Source organism: Microtus oregoni, unplaced genomic scaffold (genome assembly GCF_018167655.1).
Source record: "Microtus oregoni isolate MIOR12 unplaced genomic scaffold, Mior012 000007F_ref0000211, whole genome shotgun sequence".
Lineage (NCBI taxonomy): Eukaryota > Metazoa > Chordata > Mammalia > Rodentia > Cricetidae > Microtus > Microtus oregoni.
The window spans coordinates 25,759,332-25,782,031 of record NW_024543066.1 but is presented as its reverse complement, the minus strand read 5'-3'; the positions used below and the strand labels follow the sequence as shown (position 1 = coordinate 25,782,031).

The 22,700-nt window shown below is 36.5% G+C and overlaps 1 protein-coding gene across 2 annotated transcripts in view; it reads left to right on the top strand.

Annotated features, from left to right (window-relative positions):
• Window positions 1-14,184, top strand: part of Khdrbs2 (KH RNA binding domain containing, signal transduction associated 2) — a 393,692-nt gene extending 379,508 nt beyond the window's left edge. The window contains exons 9-11 of one of the 2 annotated variants that reach the window (XR_005974643.1): window positions 6,702-6,873; window positions 8,829-8,884; window positions 14,168-14,184. Coding sequence is in view for 1 of the 2 variants with exons in the window: in XM_041656192.1 (XP_041512126.1) it covers window positions 6,702-6,799 (98 nt within the window). In the remaining variant the exon portion in view is untranslated. Of the gene's footprint in view, window positions 1-6,701; window positions 7,742-8,828; window positions 8,885-14,167 lie in introns of those variants that run through there. The other variant, XM_041656192.1, reaches the window with a different exon arrangement.
• Window positions 14,185-22,700: the final 8,516 nt, after the last annotated feature.

The following is a 22,700-nucleotide window of genomic DNA, read 5'->3' as shown; positions in this document are numbered from 1 at the left end:
CTAGCTATAATATTTTCTAATTGAGTCAGAATTACGAAAATGATTTTGGATATGTCTGAATAGTTTATAATTCAATGGGGATGTATTTTAATTACAGGCCAAGCATTAGCTTACCCAAGTAAGACTTCACATGAGAAACACCCTCTTCATTCTCTAGGAGATTGACAGCTACGAATGGACAGCGATATCATCTTCTCAGAGAAAAGAGTTGTTTATTAAAATGTAGTTAATGTATGAACCAGAGAGCTAATTATGCATCCACTCGTTAGTGGCATTTTAAATGACAGCTGTGTGGAACCAAAGAGGATAATATTAATACACTGTCTTGAAATGGATGGGAGCAAAAAGAAATCGGGAGCTGTATTTCAATCCAGGGCACTGGAGTGCTGCACTCCAAGTAGATTGCAGAACACGAACATCCTCATTTTTCGTTAAGGAGCTAGATGATTATTATCCCAGTGTGAAAATAAGCCTGCATTGATTAATCTGTGAAAGCAGCTAAAGAAAATGAAGCCAACTGGCATTCATGCCAGCCCCGGGATTGAAGAACAAAAGCCTGCTATATTTAACAGTAAATAGAGATACACATTTGAGAAATTGATTTTACAAAAGATGAGTTTTCTACAATTACCAAGAATATAAAAGTCACTGAAAATAAAATACATTGAAAGGATTTGTTTGTCCTAGGATTTAATACTGAAACTTTTTGTACTCCTAAGAATAATATCGCATAGTGTGACAGGCTTTTGATGTGCTGCCAATCAGCTCCCAAATCATGACACAGAGACTTATTAGTTATGAATGCTCGTCCTTAGCTTATGTTTGTCCCATTACTCTTACAGCGTAATTTAAGCTTGTTTTCTTCATCTGCATTTTGCCTCGGGGATTTTTACCTTTCATTCTGTGTGTCTTACTTTTCCCAGTGCTTCCATGTCTGACTGACTGGTGGCTGCCTGACTTGCTGGCTCCTGCCTTCTCCCTCTCTTTCTCCTTTGTTCTCTCTTCTCTCTGGAGCCTAGATTCCTCCTCCTACTTTTTTATTAGACCAATCATGTGCCTTAGGCAGGCAAAGCAACACATCTTTATGTCATTAAAGAAGTTCAGCATAAACAAATACAACATCTTTACATCGTTAAAGTAATTTCCATAACATTAACAGATGTAACACATATTTACCTAGTTAAAGCAATATTCCACATCAATGCAGTTATTTCATCTCAATGTAAAACTTTAAACTTTATTTTTTAACTGAAAGACAGCCTACTGGAATTGTGTTCCCAAAGTATCTTAAAATTCCTTTATAAGCTTAAGAATAAACTAATTTCCCCTCATAATATTTCAGAGATTGCATCTAATGGACATCTAACACAATTAGCTCTGATAATCGTGGATATCATTTCCCCTTGAGGTGACACAATCTGAGCCAGCAGGGGTGGGGAGATGGCTCAGTGAGCTAGCGTGCTTGACACACAAGCCTGCCAACCTGAGTCAGGACCCTCAGAACTTAAGTGGAAGCTGAATGCTGTAGCAGTCACACAGTTGCCTATGATCCCAGTGCTTCTTCTCTAGGGCTGTGCAGAGCAGACTCAGTAGATCCCACTGAGCCTAAAAGCCTGGTTTATCTCCAACAAGATGAAAGACAAAAGCTAACATGTGAAGGCTGATCTCAGTTTTGTACAGGTTGTATACCCAGAAATAGTGAATACGCACACACACACACACACACACACACACACACACACACACACCAGAGCCTCACTACTTCATTGCTCTATTTGGTAAGTTTTTACATCAGGTATATTTAAGATTTAGATTCTATTTTGAATTTTCCGCCCTTAATTAGACAGCTTAAGGCAGCATCTGCCTGTGGTAGAGACGGTGAACTTTCAATTACACTGATAAGCGTAGAAAAAACTAAAAGGCTACTTTTCACTCTTGATGAGCTGCGTCAAGATCTTCTGAGAAGACGACAAGTGGTGAGGATGAATGAAAAGTTCATGGACACCACACCCTAGTTTGGGGGTACACAATGAGATAGTACTGTGGATGGTTAGCAATAGGGTGCATAGTGGCAATTGTATCTCCAGAGCAACCAACAGAGGAGCATGGAAACACAGTCCTTCAGAGCAGATTATGGAGCTTAAAACCTGTTTTTTGTTTGTTTCTTTCTTTGTTTGCTGAGTGCTATGCTGAGTGTCTTTCTGACCAAACACTGTATAATAAGAAAAAACAGTAACTAGGAGCTGAGTTTCTTATCAATGAAGCAATGTAAACATGCCTATCTTCTTCACTGAACTAAAGGGAAGAACTGTAACTTAGTACTTTATATTACTATTTGGTTCTCCCATGTGTTATTTCTCATGCTGTCCTCATGAATTTTCAAGTCTGTGAACAAATTCCTCAGCTTTTGATGAAACTGGACCAACATTAAACTACAGTTTAGACTCAAATGAGACAAGCTTCTCAATTGTGTTCAAGCACCATTCACCGTTTTATTTTCTACCTAACATAGGGTTGAGCCTTTCTTCAGCTGGCTGCTTAGTCTCCTTTTTTATTGAGATGAGACCTGGACTCTAACAAGAAGATACTTAATTAAAACTTTTAGGTCCTCTCCTTGTAGAAGAGTGAGTCACCATAGACTCTTCTATCACTGGCATAGAAAGTTTGAGCTATGTAGCAAATTTCAGGCAAATCTGAACTACAACATGAGCCCCTTTCTCAAAAACATCACACCATGCCAAAGTAAAACAGCAAAGGGAGAAAGCTGTTTCTTCTCCCAACTAAGCCCACTGGTCTTTACTGCCCCTGTCCTCGTAGTTTAAAGGTAGAGGATAGTCGTCCATACCTTACAGGAAAATTGTGAGCTTACTGATGATCTATGAGACTGTGGCTGGTCCTCAGAAATTGATATCATGGCTTACTAAACCTGCAAAGTCTCCAAGATTATCATATCCTTTAGGACGAGCTTGAAAGCAACTAGCAAGTATATATTTGAAGGGAGCTTTTCTATGACATGGCCCAGAGCAAGGATAAGTCTTACTCGGCCACATAACTATGTTTCCTGATACCCTAAGCAGATTTGACAAGGGTGATTGGTTTAGGTTCCCTGTTGGGTTAGTATCTTCATCTATGTGAAAACCTAGGAAGAACCATCTAATGGAGAAAAGGTGCATTCGGACTCTGGGTTTCAGAGTTTCAGTCCACTGACGATCATGGCAGAAGTGATGGCAGGTAGAAGGAATGCAGGCAGAGAGAAAGAATGAAAGTGGGCAATGGAAGGATTTATCTTTCCAGGGTTTATCCTCACTAACTTATTTCCTACAGTGCATTCAGCTATGACTATATTTGTGGGTTAATCTGGTGATGAAGATAAAGTCCTAATGAGCCAATCAAATCTCAGGAGCCCATTAGCTTGCAAAGAAGGCTTTAGCAGTGTGACTTTTAAGAGGATGGTTCATGTCCAAGCTATTTTTGAATATAGATCTGCAGTGTAACACAAAAGAACAGCATGAGTAGCCATTTTTTATTGTAAGTTTAAACCTCTCCTTTCCCCCCCAGGATTCTTATGTGAGTTTAGGAAATGCAAAGCTATATCTAGAATTACCAAAGCATGGACACATTATCTGAGCCCTCAAGAAAAAAAAAATCTCTGTGATATTTTGTGAACTGGTTAAAAATTAATGTACACTGAATGTGATGTTTTATATCTACATTTTGGAGCCCAAATATTAAAACTTTACTTTTCCATGTACTTTAATGGTACCAACCTTTCTTAAGTGGCCCCTCATGCCCGTGTTTCATGCACACCCAGAAACTAAATGTTTAAAGCATTGGGAACAAAAGCCCAGTTTTGCAACTTTAAAAGTTGTCTAGCTTTTTCTTTCCCACCATGAATGCTCCCCGAAGTATCTAGTTTCATTGCAGAAAGGAGAGCAGATTATTATGGTCTGCATGAGGCTTGGTGGGCCTGAATCTGCTGAGCAGAGCATTTGAGATGGGGAAGTGCAGGTCATCTGAGAAACATTTAGTGCACAGGAAGAGTAACCCGAATGGTTTACACTCCAGCCAAAGTGAAGTGTTTCTCAAGGACACTGATTCGCATGCAACTTACATGAACTCCAGGCATTCTGGGAAGCTCAATTTATGAGGTAATACGTTACTCACTCACAAAGAAAAACAAAGAGTAAGTTTTTATTTAAAAATCACTATCTCACATATCTACACACAAAAATCAAGTTGTTAGCAATGGCTCTGCTTGATTTCTTTTGCATAATTGGCTTAAAAATTCCTCCTTTGTTTAGTAGCACCATGGATTTTTATGTACTTTACATTTCTGTTGTTCTACTATGCTTATGCCTTTGTACAAAGTCTCTTTCCTTATAGATCTCAAAGAGCACTTTAGAAATAAGGCAAGATGATACAATATAATTAATCTAGGAAAGTCTGTAGAGAAAGAATGATCTGGGATACATAAAATTCCACCTGATTTCACTGTGAATTTGGAGATTTGCTCAGAACAATCTCCTCTTCTAGATGACTCCATGTTGGATTTCAATCTCAGTTCAGGTAAATGATGAAAGTGGCTCCTTCCTCCCTACTTTCCTGAACATTTTCCTAAAAGACTAGCTGTAAATGTTCCATAATATTTGAGGATTTACACATGTTCTTTCCTGAGTTGTCCTTGACTGTGTTCATAAGCAGAACATAGGATAATGGCATGCATCATAAAAAAGGTTGATGATACTTTGGTATCCACATTTTATATTTTCTAAATTCTATGGAATTCTACTCATTTCAATGTGGCAGAAATGTATTTAGTGCCCTCTCTGAGAAATAATTTGCTACTCATTTACTCTATAGTCCAACTTGTGTTTCTCATACAGCAATCTCCTGGATGTCGAGAGCACCGTGTCTACTCCATTATTTACCAAAAGACAGACAGTTTAAAGCTTTGCTGCAAGGATATTTTTAAGTGGCTTTGAAATAGCATCATGGGACTAAAAACAATTGGCTGTGAAACCAAACCTTGTACTAAATTTGAAAATTTTTTAAAACCCTAGCATCTAGGAAATAGATTCCTAAAGGATCAGCTATCTACATGGATTTCTAAATACTATACCTTTATCTTTCTCAGCATCCACCAAAAGGGGTCTGTGCTACCTCCTCCCCTCTCTAATTTCTGTCTTGGCTTCTTGGAGATTTCAAAGTTAACTCAGGTTAGGATCACTTTGTGTGTGTGTGTGGAATGTAACACAATGTAAGATAATGCAATGCAGAGTCTTCAAGCTCACAAAGGCACCTACAGTGAGTGACATGTCTACTCCAGCAAGGCCACATATCCTAAGCCTTCACAAAGAGCACTGCCACTGTGGACCAAGGATGCAAATGCCTGAGACTATGGGGATCATCCCATTCCAACCACCAAAGTCTCAAATAGGGAACACAGACTTCTTGTCTTGACTATCAGTTGTCAGATTGATGTCTCCATGACCATCTCAGAAACAGCTATCGTAGATGCAATCTTTTTCACATATTGATATATGATGGATTGCTTTTACAAAATTGAAGGTTATTATCTTATATTGGAAATTAAGATTTTCTTGTCCATTTCTAGAAACTTTAAAAAGAAAAAAAAAACTAATTGCAAGGAGCATCATAGGAAAGAGGACCTGGACCAGTTGCCCTTCGTGGGAACTCCTCAGTTGATATTTTCATTTATTCTATATGTCTGGTTTTACAAGTGTTTTTTTTTCTGGTACTTGCCTTCTCCATGTCCAATGTCTGTCTTTAAAGGAGTGAATTTTGAGTGAAGTACAAAGCTATGCTAGTTTCTGGAATCACATATTGTCCTAATAAATCCAACCATAAGCTATGGGGAGGAAGAACTGGTTTGTTTTCTGGGAAAACAGACTTTACAGTCTCTATTTCCCACAGCTCTCAAAAACTCAGCTGCCTTTTGATTTTTGGTTTTTGTTCTAGGGGAATGGGTATAGACTATGTCCCATGTCACAGAGGACTCTTTGTCGTCTCTTAAGACTCATTTTTGTTTTCTGAGTGTCTTATGGGAAAGAGGATATGAGAAATCTTTCTGTACCTACACACTTACTTCAACTTTCTTTGCCTTGTGGGCTGCTCATCTTCCACTTGTCTAAAGAAGCTTATCCTAGATCTCAACTCTGAACCAGATGAGAGTCACTGAAAAGAGACAATACACAGATCCTGCACTACAGAGTGTTTCAATTCATTGGCTTGTGGGAAAGAGAAGAGGCATTTGTTTTGTTTTGCTTTGAGTCCTATTTGAGTCTCAAAATAATCAGGGACTAAGAACAACTGGTTTACTATCTGCACTTTGTTTTAGAAGTTGGTATCGAAAGATTAAAAGACCAGATTGCATTTATACCCTTTTTGAAATGTTGTAGTATTGAAATCTAACACATTATAAAATGTTAATTTATCTTAGTACTTAAACTTTCTCTTCTTTGCAAAAAAAAAAAAAAAAAAACAAACAAAAAAAACAGGGACTTTTAATTCAGTTTGTACATATCCTTGGCATAGACTTGCCTTCCGAAACAGTCCTAGGCATTAGCTTTCATCGTTGAGTTCATTTTATTATCTTTGCGTTAGTTAACCATTCTTTCCTGAATGACTTTATCTGTAATTGTGAAGTTAAGTTTATGTCACTATCTTTCTCTTACTTATAGCAACAGAAGAATGGGCCACAACTCGCTCCAGCCTGAAGGCACCACCATCAAGGTCAGCCAGAGGGGGATACAGGGAACACCCCTATGGTAGATATTGAAGGTCCTCTTCACCTATGACCTCCTCAAAGACAGTTCATAGCCTCTGGTCTCCACATAAACAGCAACAAGACAAGTAATAGTTCTTTTTTTGTTTGTTTGTCTTTTCTATCTAGGGATATCTGCTCATAATTCCCCCCACCTATTTCTTGTATTCCCCCTATACTGTTGACATGACAATGATGCTAGTATTATTTTACAAAACAGATTGCAAAACTCATTGGCAAGCATAGTTTATAAACCACTCAATAGGATGAAATCTCTTGATTGTTTTTTTTAACTGTTGTGTGTAAAACGCCTTTCCCCTTTTTGTTTTAGTATTATTTTTCCTTTTTCTTTTTTGTAAGAAAGAGCATGAATCTGTTAGCAGATTTTGAGTCTCAATCAACTAACAGAACCTTTGTTTAGGGTTGATAAAAGACTGTAATATGATTTTGAACTAGCTGATAATAAAGTTGTAGATAAGATGTTTTAACCTGTCTTTTAATATCTGTTAGTTAGATGGAGATGTTCAATATTAAGTTGTAAATTTAATTTTTAAATGCTGTTTTAATGGGGTTGAAAAGAAGCAGCTACTGTATGTATGTAGCTAACTGAATTTGTTCAGTGTTTTAACCTGTATTTGTTAAAAAAAAGAAAAAAACACACATAAAGTTCCATGTGTAAGCCTCTCTAAATAGGAACCACAATTTGTCAAATATGTTTGCCATAATTTGTCAATAAAGCTGAAGGCTTTTGTAAAAACTAAATTTGGAATTCCTTGTTTTCTAACTTTAAATGCCTGCTTTATTTCTTCTTCAAGAGATGCCTAAAATGGTTTCTATTTAAAAATTACAAAAATGAACCCAAGCCTGTTTTAAGATATCTGTGTAATACTTAAAATGTATTAATAACTTTTGGTTGTTAAATAATTTAAAAGTTAACAAACTAAACTGTTACATGAATCATGGTTAGTAAACACTAATGTATAACATGTTAATGGAAGAAATGGATTTAGAATAATAAATGGATTTTAAACTATCCTCTAAGCTCTATCTTGCTAAACACAAATTCTGATTGACTTGTTTGCACTAGCATGTCTCTCGTGAGAAAGAGTAATGGAGTATAAAGAGGTAAGATTACCACTTACCACTGTCTAAATGCCTAGTTCTTCAACCTTTGAGTTTCCCCGCACATTAAATATCCCATCCAACATGTAAGCATTGCGTAGATTCTTCACGTTATTGTTTTCACTCGAAGGAGTGCGTGGACTTCATTTGCGTAGTTTCTAACAGTCTGTTTGACAAAAGAACCATCAGTGTCAATGGCTAGTTGTTGCTATTCAACCTCAAAAACTCTATTTGTAATTTTCAGTGCTAAATATCACCGCCCTTGAAGGCACTTTAGAGGGCTGATATTTCTTTTGAGACTATCAGACTTGATGGCTGATGATTATTAAGGAAATATGTCGCAGGACTCACAGGATGACTTAACGTTAAACAGGTAACACTAATATAGTCACTGTAAGTTTGCCTATGCAACAGCAATGTTAAATCTTCTCAGTTATTAAGTTCCTGATAGTTAAAAAAGTAAACCTACAAAAATATAACAAATAGGTCTATAGGCTATTAAAACAACTAATCAACATTAACTAGAGGCACCAAAATTATTTTACAATATATAACCCTCAAGGTAATAAAAAGAACTAAAATTAGCAATAACAGTAATGCAACTCTTGCTAACATCAAACGTAAGCTAAATTTTGATGGAGAAAAAGAAAGCAAAAGACTTGATAGTAGGGATGAATACCAAAACTACTACTCCTTTAAACATAGTTTTTTTTGTTTACGGTGGCTTTTTGTCAATGTGATTGGTTTACTTTTTTTGCTGCTTATCAGCTGAGGCATTTTGCTGTTTAGTTTTTGCAGCTGGAGTTGCATGCTAATAGTTTTATGAAGTGTGTGTCTGTCATCAATTAAAGTTGTTAACATTTGCCCTTTAAGCATGCTGCTTAGTTATGTTTTCATCTTCTATTCTTTCTTACTATTTCAGGTACTCACAAAGAACACATAAGTGGTAGCAGATGTGATGGGCTAAGGAGGATAAAGGTAAGCAGCCCGTTGTCATGTTTGACATAATCTTTACCAAACTACAACACAGCCTGAAGCTATAGTAGCAGGCTAAAACTCTAAAAGCCACGTTTTTGTATACTTCAAAAAGCTTAGATTTTTGTTAAAGAACTGACCAATTTTTATCTTTGCATAAAAGATAAAGCTTGACAGTCAGCTAGCATAGTTTTCTACAGTTACTTAAGAACTTGTCAAATGAACTAAGAAGTAGTGATTAATATTTAGCCCTTTTTTTTTTGCAATGAACTCTTCTTCTACAAACTAGTCTCTCAATTGCACCATCACAGTAGTAAAACTTTTAATACTCTAAAGACACAAAAGCAGAAAATCTTTAAGAAGGTTTAGGGGAAAAATAAAGCTATCCAAACAATTAAGCCAACAACTGCAACCCTTTTGGCCAATCAAGAAAACACCACCAGGGCTTTCCCAATTGGATCTCGTTGTTAAAAAACTGCTTGTTATAAAAAGAAGAAAGAAAGAAAGAGAAAAATGCTTGTTTCTCAGCTACCTTTTTATTTGTTAGCAAATAGTTTATTAGTTAGCAAATATTTCCTAGAGGAAACTGAGGCTTAACTTCTATACCCAAGGAGATGAAAATATTAGCTAATAAAACAGAGTAAAATCAAAACATAGATGGTTATGAAATCCACAGGCTAACCCCAGGCAAAGAGTACTGAAATGACTGTGTGCAATGTCTGAGGAAGGACTAAAAGCCCCAAGCTTTCTGTCGCTGATCATTTTGTTGATTTGTGTGGTTTTGTGCTTCTTAATTATATAAATATTCATTCTTTGGGTCAAGCTTCACAGGGCACTAGTGCTTGGGGTGGGTTCCAGAATGTGGATGGACTGGAAAAAAAAAAGAGGATACTCTATTCCATGGGGAGGAAAAAGACCTTTGGGATGGCAATGCCTTTTCAAACCACAGCCCAGGAGATTTTCAAGTGAGCAGTGCCTTGCAGGAATGCAGCAAGGAGGGAGGGGCATTAGAGAAAAAACATTCTCAGGGAAACAAGGTAAAAGCCCCTTGGAGCCATTGGCAATTATTGAGCATGTGTTCTTGTAACGTGGTTTCTCCAAATTCACGTTTTTCAGGTAACTACGGAACACTCTCTGACTTTCAGCTCTAGGTCCTTTGTAAACTCAGACATTCAAAGTTACCGAGAAAAAAAATTAAATTATTTAGAATTAGAATTCTAAATGTTTTTATAAAGTGCATGGCAGCAACTCCGAATGAGATACCCTGCTTCTTTCAACCAGCAGTGGGGTTTGATAACTTGAGAGCACAATGAAAGAATCCCAGCCATAGTGAAATACTAGTCCTTATGTATATGTGTTCATTATAATAATCTAATTGTTCTTGTAGATGTATGAGCTAGCCTGACTCTCATTTATTCTATAGCAGGATTACATAGCTTTGGACACCTCAATCTCAAGCAGATCCTGCTGGTAGCATGTCTTCCAGAACCTCTCCCATGTCACAGAACTCACCCACCATCTTGTGGAAGATGCTGTAGGATTTTTCCCTTGACTTATCAGAAAGAGCAAGGGCCAGGGTGTTTGGAAGAGCTGTACACACGTGTAGGTCTTCTACAGAAAGGCAAGGAGAGTCTGGCAAACATGCAATCATCTCCAGAAAGTCAAGGACCCATGCTGACTATGGTGCAGAAATGTCAGTGGACACAACCAAGTGGAAAAGAGAGAACAGTTGGTCCCTGCCACCTCCAAGACTCAAAATCAAACCACTGAATGAAAAGGAGGAAAATAATCCCTTGAATTATACAGGAACTCAAGGCCTAAATTGGTTGGGTGAGCCTAAGATTATTTTTTCCTAACTAGAAGAATTTGTAATATGAAATCAAATTAGGAATAGAAAAACATGATGTTGCATATACATAGCTGATTTTTTTTTACTGAATAATTTTTCAACTCTTTGAATAATTAGAAATGAATGCACTGGAATTCTCTGGAGCCAGGGAATGAAAATTCTACTAGTTTAGAATGACAATCTTTTACCCAGTGTTCCAAACAGGATGCTTCTCCCATACGCAACAGAAAGCTTTGCTGAGTTCCGCTGCCAACATCATATCTGCTCTGAGGAGCACATAGTGACAACTCATAAATATAGTAAATATTCTCATGTCTGAAACCACCTCATGCATGGGGTAGAATTTGCATGACACACTTCAAATCAATCTCTGTGCTTTCTGTTTCCATACATTCTGAAGCTCTCTGTGAACTTATATATGGATTCCTTCGGACAATGAAGTTTCCATGAATGAACTGACAATCCTATGACACCTGGGTACTCGTTAAAATACCAATTCTGAGCCATTAACAAAGTATTTTTAAATAATAATAGCATTAGGTATTAAGAAACTTTTGTGCCTGCGTTTGTCCAAGTTTTATTCTATTCAAGCTTAGCTCAATTAGAATCAATTTGTTTGCATTTGAGAACCTAGCCAGTGATTCCAAGTCTTTGAATACTTAGATAGTATTCACCTTTAGTTTATTAATGGAACCAAAGCCATTTGGCTTGATAACAACTAAACTAACCATTTTTGATGAAGTTGACATAAAATGACATAGAAACATTCCTGGAAATTCAATAGAAGAAGTCAATGTTTAAAATATGTTATTAAAATATGGCCTTTACTCATTTAGTGGCTCATTTAAAATCACTTGGACTTGTATTTTCAAAACCACACATACCCTTGGAAAGACATCCTTTATAGCCTTCTCTCTGAGTTCATCCAACATAGACATATTCAGAGTTTGATTCTGTCTGGCTTTGATGGGAATACAAAACACTGGTCAGGAGTCTGAGTGGGCAGAACGTTCAGGTTCAAGTTCCGATACGATGGCACCTGTTAATAAGAATGTTGTTTGCCATTCCAGCAGGCTCCGTGGGAAGGTATACTTTTTACTGGAAATATACTGCAGTAAATGTGTGGGAATGTGCAATTGTAAGGCAATTTATAAATTAATCCTGTATAGATTAATATGTAGTATAGGGCAGAACATCAAAAATAATAGCAGTAATCATACCACCTTTCGGTTTTAGCCACACATGCCAAATATAGAACCAGAAATTTTACATAAACACAACTATTAGACATATATAATTTTAAATAAAATACCTAGAATAAAGTTCAATTCTGTAGAACAGACATTAATTTTATGCTGCTAATAAGAAGCAAAGGGAATATGGAAAAGAAAGTTTTCTTTCCACTTGCTATTGTTATTTTTACTCTTTTATTGTTTGAGAATTTGTATTTTTAACAATTAAATGGAAAGGGGCAGGTGAAATGGCTCAGAAGTTACAAACAGTTGACATTCTTAGAGAAGGCTTGAGCTTGGATCCAGGTATCCAAGTTGGGGTCCTTCTCACCCTCGTGCAACTCCAGCTCCAGGGGATCCAAAGCCCTTTTCTGGCCTCCATGAGGACCTGCATATTTCTGGCATTCACTCACACAGACACACACACAATTATAAATAAATTTAAAAATAATCATATAGAGAGTCATAATTTTGAAGACATTTGATTGGAAATATGGAAACCCCAAAACAAATTTATCCTAATATCTATTCTGTAGCAATAAAATGAATACCTTTTAAAAACACACTGTAGTGTTTTTCTTTTACTTTGAAATGGATTTTTACTATGCTATTTCCCCAAATATCATTCTTCTAAAATTCCTGACTCCATGGCTGAAAGATGCAGGTGAAAGCATCACCCGGTTGTCACAAAGCACGGCTGCAGCCTTTTGTAGAGCCAGAGATTCCATCTACCGTCTAAGCTCCATTTGACACTATGATAAAACTCTCACATAATTAAAAATGAAAGCAATTCCAGGCTTTTGTTCTGCAATCAAAGATCAGAACTCGGTTAAAAAAAAAAAAAACATTTAGGGTCAATTTCTACACAGAAATAATTCTGTGTAGCCATACAATCATGTATTAAGATCACAAATGAGGGAAACAGCCCATCTTGAACACTCTTTAAAATTACTCCAAGGTAATATGTTCCATTTGTCTGGACATTCTGATGTCCTGATCAAGAGCTGATTTGACAAACAGCGGTGTCACTGGCTGACATACACTAGTATTCTACATCTAGCTTGGAGGTTAATTTCCTGGCTCCCTATGCAGAATATATTAGTTGGTTCTTGAAAGATTGTTTACAGTGACAGAAGAAAGGTCACTGGACTTAATATGCATTTTACAACTGAGTATTTTGCACGTGGTGAGAAGAGGGGTTGAGAGGAAATAAGATGTCTGGTTCCCACACACTACACATCTTAAGAGGTTCAGGTTTATCTTATTTACACACACTCACGAGAGAGAGAGAGAGAGAGAGAGAGAGAGAAGCAAACATTCCTTTAAACATGGTTGATGGCCAGCTACACATCAATAATGCTTTGTTTCTGACCCACCGTGCTCCACTCTGCAGTAGTATAGAATGAATTATTTATTTATGTAAGGGAGGGAGAGACTTGAGAGAGATGCCTCCTCTTTTCGGCATCTTCCTTGAGATAGGTCCCACTAGTTTTCTGACACCCTAGTGTCTCTTAAAGTACCTTAGACTGGTGGTGATACTTACCCTCCCCTGTCTCACTCTGTCTACCTCATGTGGGAATATCGCATTCTCTATCCTGTAACCTCATAGCCTGCCTTTGTGAAGTTCTTGACATTCTCTGAGGCCACAAAGACACTCCTTTCCCAATGCCTCCTGTCACTTTCTTAGTAACACATGACATAGGAAAATGACAAGAGAGAAACTCAAGTTCTCTTCCTGGGAGAAAGGTTTGTGAGATCATGTACCAACTCTCACTATTTCTTTCTATTTAAATTTATCCTAACCACAACATATAAATAGTTTTTTTACATACTAATGGGGTGCAATATAATAAATTGGTGCATATTATAGTGTGTAATGCTTAAGTCAGGACAAACATATCTATCAGCTCAAGTATCTTGTCTAGTGATGAAAACACGGTAAACCATTTCCCTGGCTTTTAGAAGTGCACAGTAGCATGGCTGTTGTGTGCAGTCACTGCCCTGAACTGTAACAGCAGAGCATCTTGTTCCTGTTGACACATAACTTAGCAAATGCTGATATATTTCCCCAACCCTCTCATCCCTCAACGTAGCACTCAACTTCTAGGAGGTCAACCATTTGCATTCTACACATGGTTTTATATGCCTGTTTTATTTCACCTCATGTAATAATCTCTAATTCCATCCTGTTGTTTCAAATGGCAGGACTTCATTCCTTTGTATGGCTGAAGAGTATGACTGAATAGCTATGCACATGGACGACATTTACTCTACCTGTTCATCGGGTGATGGCCATGTTGGTATTTCCATGTCTTGACTACTGTGGGTAGAGCTGCATTGAACACAGGAGTGCAGGTATTTCCTCAACATACCCATTTTATTTCCTTTGGTTCTACCTGCGAGTAGGATTGTGGGACTGTACCATAATTTTATTTAGTTTGGGTTCAACTTTCACAGTATTTTATATAATGGCTGTGTGAACTCATATTCCATAAAAAAGGTTCAAGGGGGGGTTTGTTATAATAGTCCTACTTATTGGGTGTGTGATAATAGTTCTTTGGGAATTCATTTACATTTTCCTGATAAAATAGTGCTGGTGAACTTTTTGTCATATATCTACCAGATATATGAACAATGTTTTATTTATGATTTGATTTATCTTTTAAATAGTGTGTGTGTTTGTGTGGACATATGCGTGTGAATACAGGTACACACACAGAAGCCTCAAATGTCATAATTCCCTGGAATTGGAGTTAGAGGTGGCTGGAAGCCACCAGAATTGGCTGCTAGAAATTGAACATGGGTCCTCTGAAAGAGCATTGAGTGTTCTTAACTGCTGAACTATCTTTCAGTTCACCCCACCCAGGGGCAATGATATTTAAAAACACATATATCACACTTTCCTAGAAACTTCTCTGGGGTTCTTTTATCATTGGTAACCTCTTAGTATACATTGAATTATTAGCTGTTAACTATTTGTCTATTTTTTTATTATTATCTCTAGTGACCACTAAAAATTATTGTCTCCAAATAGGGCATATTCGACAGTGAATGGATAATTTTCAGAAAAGCTTTATTTTGTTTTATTCTCCTATTAATTATTCAATTTTATGATTACTAAAATAACGTGTAACAAAGTTGGTGAACAGAAGGCCTAATGTAAAATTCAGGTGTATAATATCACTTCTTTAAAAAGACAATTTTTCTACTTTATCTTCTTTACCTTCTTTTTTCCCCTTCCTCGGATGCCGTTTGTTTGTCTTAAATAAGATGCTAGTCAATAAATACAGACCACAGTCCAGAGGTTTGGATTTAGTATTTTCATTTGTTCATAGCAGAACACATTATGAAGAAAAGGCTGCTTTCAAATTCTTGTTAAGCAAAGGCTGGTTACAAAATCATGATGCCCCTGCCTCAGTATCACACATACTTGGACTACAGTTGTGTACCGCCACAAGTGGGTTAAATGCACGGAACTGTGACCCACAGAAGTGAGCTGACTTTCAGTTTTAGAGGGACAAAGTTATCTAAAACCCAGTCTGCTAAGGTTAATGTATATGTGAGGATGAATGCTGTAAAAACTGGCAGGGAAACAAGGAATGAACAGGAGTGTGAACAAAATTATTTTAACTTTCTTAGCTGCAGTTTAGACAAAATAGTCATAATAACAGCACTAGCTCGCAGCATCCTGAGATGAAATAAAATGATACAGGTGATTGTATTTCCTCCCAGATTTAGTTGCTATTTAGTTACCTCAAATTGGTACTTTTTCTTTGTCGACAAATTCTAAATGCATGACATCTTCATAGTGTGCATCAAGTGTGCAAATAGAATTTATTCAATATGAAAGTCTTAGAATCCAAATAATTTTTCTGCTAGAAACATTTATTACACTTTTTAAAATATTCTAATTGTAATAATATCAGACAATACAACTGAAATGTGCATTATCTTTTGTTATAGTTAAAATACCGAAATGATTCTGTGCTTGCAAATAATGAACAAACTAGGTATGTAGAGAAGTATATAAGAGTTCTTTACAAATGCATGGTCATGGGGAGCAGAGTTTTATCCTATATCCCCAGAGCAGGTGTTGTCTCCAGGCTCCAGCACATGCAGGTTTTCATTAAAGACCATATCTGAATTTCCTGTGTTACCTCAGCTGGCTTTACACTCTTGGCCATAAGATCTTACACTCCTGCCAAGTAGCTGGAGCAGCATTTGTGTGTCATGGTGCCCAGAACAGAACAACTATTTACCCCTGTTTTCTTAGCTCATTGAACTTGCCCTTGTGACATTTTTTTACAAATTTGAAATATTTCTGAGGACAATATTGAGTAAGCAATGCAAATTGGTGCCAGCTTCTCACAGTTTTTGGTAATGAAACTCACCATTTAGAAAATTACAAATAATGTATGTGGCAACTTTGGGCTGCAAAGATTAAAAGACAAAACAAAATTAAATCTAGACATTGCCAGGTCCCACTTTGTGTCTCACAACCATCTGCAACTCCAGTTTTATGAGATCTAATGCCTCTTCAAGTCTCCATGGGTACTGAACAGGCATTCGTGGTGCACAGATATCATGTAGGCAAACCACACATAATCAGAAACACTCTTAAGTAATAAGAACAGAATCAATGAGTGCTGAGTCTATAGGTATCTTTCCCCACAGTTACTGGTATTTTCACAATACTATGAGTATTTCCAAGCAACGGTGTCCATCCATTGATGTTTTCTGTCCTGTAACTTGATGCAGTGTATGGCGGTACTGCCAGCTTTGACTCTAAAAAGGGTTTTAATAAGAATCCATTGCTTATTTAATGTGTTTATATTATTGATAAAGTTTTTAGATTTTTGTGGTAAAAGGTTAATTGCTATAAAATTTCTCAAAGTGTTAACCTGGTACCAAACATTGGGACAGTTAATTCTCTAGGGTTTAACTCTAACTTCTTAATATCTTTATATATATATATATATATATCTTAATATAATTAATATTTTTAATTAATATAATATCTTAATATAGTTAAGTTCTTACTGTTTTAATATCCACATGACTTACAGTATTGGTAGTTTTCTACCAGTAACTGTGAGATCTCAACACAATTGCTACAGAAAATAAAAACAAATAACATGGTATGAACAGTCTGTGACTAGATGAAGGGCACTTATTAAATAGTAGTCTTGTAAAAATCTATAGTTGAAATATATTCAGTGGAGGCTGAAATATTTGCTAAGCAGACAACATCCTTAGCTGCCACCCACTGAAGAGTAGCATCAGAGGCTATACTTCTGCTTAATTATGTCCAAGAAATATTTGGAATGAACAGCCAGCCTTCACCTTCCTCATTGTAAGAATTGGTGTCTCCTAGGAAAAAATGTAACTTGGAGAATGTAAATTAGGATACTAGTCTAAGCTGATGGGAGGCCATTATCAAATGAATACTGAATAGGCACTTAATGCTTTGGCTCTGACTTTTTCATGTCTTATAGTCATATGTAGCATTTATGATTTCTGCAGATTATCGTACTTATTTGAATGTAAAATACTAATGTTCTAAGTAGCATTGCTAGTACATGCATATATTTACAAACATAGGACTTAATATTTTAAAATACTTCTAAGATAATGTAGAGTGTCTTGATTGGTATTTGTCACCAACCTAGTCGTATGGGAAAAGGAAATCTCAACGGAGGAATTGCCTCTTTCAGAGCAGCCTACAGATAAGACTATGGAAATTTTCTTGAATAATGGTTAATGTGAAGGGCTCATATCTCTGTGGGCAATGCCATCCCTGGGAAGGTGGCCCTTGGGTGTATAAGAGAGAAGGCTGAACAAGCCACGGGGAACAAAACAATAAACAGCATTTCTCCAGGGCCTCTGCTTCAGTTCCTGCCTCCACATTCCTGCCTTGAGTTCCTGTCATGACTTCCCTCCCTGATAGAATATAAACTATAAACTGAAATGAACTCTTTTTCCCCAGGTTGTTTTCTCATAACTTATCACAGCAGTAACAAGCAAGAGATGACACTGAGTGAAGAAGAACAAATTGTCTCTAATGGAAAAGCAATGCATTTTACAAATTATATTTTTTTCCATTTATTTATTTGAGAAAGCACATAAAACAAAGGACGAGTTTTAGGAGTCTGTTTTCTCCGTCTGCCATGTGTGGCTGTCAGACTTGGCAGCAACTACATTGACCCACTGAACTGTTGTGCTAGCCTGTAAGACTATTTTTTAAAATCTTTTTAGTTAAAAAATAAGATTTTATGAAATCAAAAGGTTCATTTAAGAAAACTCACGTGAATTCTACATACTGAGAGTTGGTGTGAAACATTTCCCCTCTGATATAATTAAACTTGTCATTTTTGCCAGTGATCATGTTTTGTCTGCACGTGTGTCTGCTGTATTACTGTGGGCATATGGTTTGTTTCCTTTTCTGTTAAAAAAAAATAGCAGCATATGTAAGAGGTTTTAACTTTCTCGGGTTCCAGGAGAAATCTTATTTCTGAACTGGAAACAGGTTCTTGAATTTTACTCATTTTACAGAGCTTTGGTGAGCTACATACCTCCGGGCCTGGTGTCTCAGGACCTCACAGATTTCTGGTTAACCACTGGAGTCAGAAAATGTACTTTTTTCTGAAACCTGCAAATGGTGACTCAAATTCATGCATTTGTAATGAGATGGCCCTTGACTTCCCTACACCCCTAACTCTAGGAAAAGAGGGATCTAAGAATAAATGAGAGAGATTTTCATTACCTGGTCAATGTCCATGGCAGAAAAAAACCATATACAGATTTTTAAGATAGTCTAAACCACAAGCCCACATAGAATGATAGACCATGTCATAATGACATTTAGGAACTAATTGGACACCATTTCCTTCTCTTCTGAAGCTGATTTATTTTTGGAGATATGGTAATATGTTGCAAACACTTTATAATTTCTGTGTAATTGTTGTCTAATTAGAAAATAGTGTATCTATGAATACCTATGATCAGACTTCCTTTCAATGAGAGGGTACTTTTTATCTCCTTGAATAACTCTGAATGATGGTGCTAAGCTTCAAGTGGAGTTAATTTAATGGACTTATCAGGTGATACCCATGACTGGAAGATCACTGCTCAAATGATCAGCATATGTAGCATGGTTCTGGTTTTAGTAAGACCCACACATGACATAAAATTATAACTGTCCAATTAAACTGATTGCAGGTTCCTAGCCATAGTTATTATGTATTTGTAATTGCCCTCAACATACAGATAGGAAAACATGATTTGAAAACAGAAATTTTAGTACCAGGCAGGCTGTTTATTTGTTAATGGCTATGTGATCAGATGGAATTAAATTTAAAGTCAAATTATTTAAGTAAAACAATAAGTCATGAATGTGATGACATACACCTATAATCTTAGCAGCTGGGAACTGGGGGCAGAAAAATCGTGACTTTGGCTCCAGCAATGGTTACACAATAAAATCTTGTCTCAACAAAAAAAAAAAGAATACTTTTTATGGTTAAAAATAAAAGCTGGGGCTAGAGAGATAGATAGCTCAGATGTTAAGAGCAGTGACTGTTCTTCCAGAGGACCCAGGATCAATCTTAGCACCCAAGTGTCAACACATAACTATCTGTAACTCTAGTCTGAGTGGTTATAATGTCCTCTCCTGGCCTCCACCAGCACTAAGTATTCATATAATGCACAGACATGCGTGCCAGCAAAACGCTCATACATGTAAGATAGAAATGCTAACAAGAAAAAGATTAACGGCTTAGTGAGTAAAGGCACTTGCTTTTCAACCTGACCTCTGAATTCAACCTTAGGGACTCACATGGTCCTTCACCAGCTATCCTCTGAGCTCCATACTCACACTGTGCTCTGTGCATATGCACACACACAAAATCTTAAAAGTGTAATGCAAAAACACAAACAACATCTTGTATTGCCAAGAATAATGCTTTATTATGTCATTCAAAGGATACAGGTCTTCTCAGAACTTACATAAGTAAAGAAGATTCTTCAGATTTAAACCAAACATATGCATAAAATTTCTTATTTATACATCAGGGATTTACATGATCCTGACTTTATTGCTAAGCCAGAATTTTACTTTAAACAATAAAATTTAGGAAAAAAATTATTAAACTAGTTGCCTATCATAAATAAAACATTTGCTAAGTAGTGCACAAACATTGAGCCATTTTTCAAGTTTTTCCATTACAGAATTATCATTTCTTACAGGTGACCCAGGTGTCATATTTCAAACGGTACACATACAGTATACAGTATTTCAATCATACATAGATCTGATCTACATTGGTACTAGAAAAAGACAAGATCTCCTTGGTCGCATAGGGACCTTGGGAGAAGGTTGAAGGGGAAGGGAGAGGCAGGGAGGGGAGCAGAGAAAAATGTAGAGCTCAATAAAAAATCAATAAAAAAGAGTCCATTCATATTAACAGAATGTCTATAACATAAAGCATTTGAACATTTGCCAATAACTCTAGCTACAGTTAACAATAACTTATGGTTTTTGTTAGAATAATAAAACGTAAAGTTTATCCCCAGAGTGTTTTATAAAGTATCTTTTATAATTTAATTATTAATATATAAAATCAGCCATAAAGTATCTGTGATAACATGTTGCATTAATTTTAACTGGAGGGAAGATCAAGAATTTATTATTTTATTTCTCATCAGTTTGTATGAGAAATGCCCAGAGAATGTGCTCAATATTTTTTTTTTGCTATGGAAGATCAATAGCTTTAAAGATAAACACATCAATTAGTATATGAATTAATACACGGCAACATGCAGAGTTAAACAAAGTATATACAGTGGAAGTACAAGGACTTTCTTTAACAAACGTGTATAGGTGAGATAAAAGTAAATAAAAATAAGCCAATTGCTCAGGTGACATGTTCCTCAATGCTCTGTATGTAAAGTTGGCAGACTCATTTGGAAGAGTAACAGGTAGAAAATCACCCTTTTAACTGTTGAAAACATAGAGGTTTTGTGTTAACAATGGGAAAATACGTATTTGTGACAAATACCAAAAATATAGGAGCTGAAATAATCAAATTATAATCAATTCAACTGCATGTATTTTAATTCAACAGTGTCTAGGAAATGCCAAATCAGCTCAGAAATTAACAGCCCATTGTGCCAATGTCCCAAGCAGTCAGTTTTGGTCAGGAATATCAAGTTTGTCATTATTCATTTATTTCCATAGTGTGAAGTTGGCAGGGCATCTTAAATTTCCCTTCCATCAGTCACCATTTCTGAACATCCTGCTGATGGGTGAAAGCAGAGGATGTGAAGAAGAGGGGAGCCACAGCTTTATTTAAATATATTTGCAGTAGTACTCGCTCATACTACGTGTGATGCAATGTTACACTTCGTGTGCAGAGGGTATGTGTTCTCTTTTTCTCAGTGTGTGTTGCATTTCCCCCATGAATAAGGATGGTCTCAACTAACTTGGTCAGTTAATTAACAGCTCTAGTGTTGGACATATCAGAGATTGTGTATTAGAATGAACAGAGAACAATTGTAGTTCTTCCGTTCAAATAATATAAGATTTGCTTGGGAATTGGTCTGACATATTCTTCTCTTCAAACCTCCATTTTAATCTTTGGTGTTAGTGCAGCAAAGCTTAACTTGTATGAGTTATTCCTTCGTGTTCGTCTTTTATTCCAATTCAAAGCAAAACTTGGAATATTGATGCGCAATCTTTATCATATGGTTGATAATGTAAGGCCCTATAAGAATCCTGGCAGTTTTAAAGAATTGCTGAAGTTTCATTAAATTTAATTAGTCTCAAACAATCTATGAGAGTTTATTCCTAGGTAACTAAGGATGTGAAAGCAGCATATGAACATCACTTGGCAGCCACTAAGTAGGGTGCTTGTTTGGTGTTGGTAGAGACATAAAGCTTGGTGCCCTGTAGAGAAAGATAATGGGGTCTCGTGATACACTTGTCCACTGCATGGCACTAGTGTTAGGTCAGCTTCACTGGCATGACAGTCAACTGAAGGGAGAGCATGCCCAAGTCCAAGGGAGTCATCTGCTTCCCATCACGTCTTAGCTGCTTATAAATATCACTGCTTGTGCCATGCCTTATGCCAATGCCAATGACTAATGTTTGTCATTATCTTCACTCAGACTCATAAAAACTTCCTCAAGAAAGTCCAATCACAGCTAGAATCATGTTAGTCAAACTGTTTTCCTACAACATGGAATATAAAAGCACTTAACTATAAAAGGTGAGATTGATTATTTTGTTTTGAGTCTGTCTGACAACTCCTACTTGTGGTTAAATTTGCTATGTGGTGAACTGAAATCCTATACGTGAATCCCGAAGAGATCTGGTTGATTTCATAATGCTTCAAAGTTACTCCATTCATCCAAAAATGTAGGTGATGATATATTATAGAAATCCCAAAAACAAGGATAAATCTGACACCGGTTGGTTGGAGGTTCAGTATTTCTAGCGGTGAGGCGACCCTTCATCTTCCATTTGTGATTTCATTTATGACCTCCGTTATTAAGGTGAGGGTACAGTATTCATTGTGAGCCCATACAGAAATGTTTAAATAAGTAAAGCAGCTCTTTGCAACATATGGAGCTGAGTAGTGCATTAAATTATTGTCAAGCAAGTGGAAAGCTCATGGTTTTATTGTGCACTATAGCAACATAACAGTAATATATTGATTCTCATTTGTCCTTAGCTTTTAGG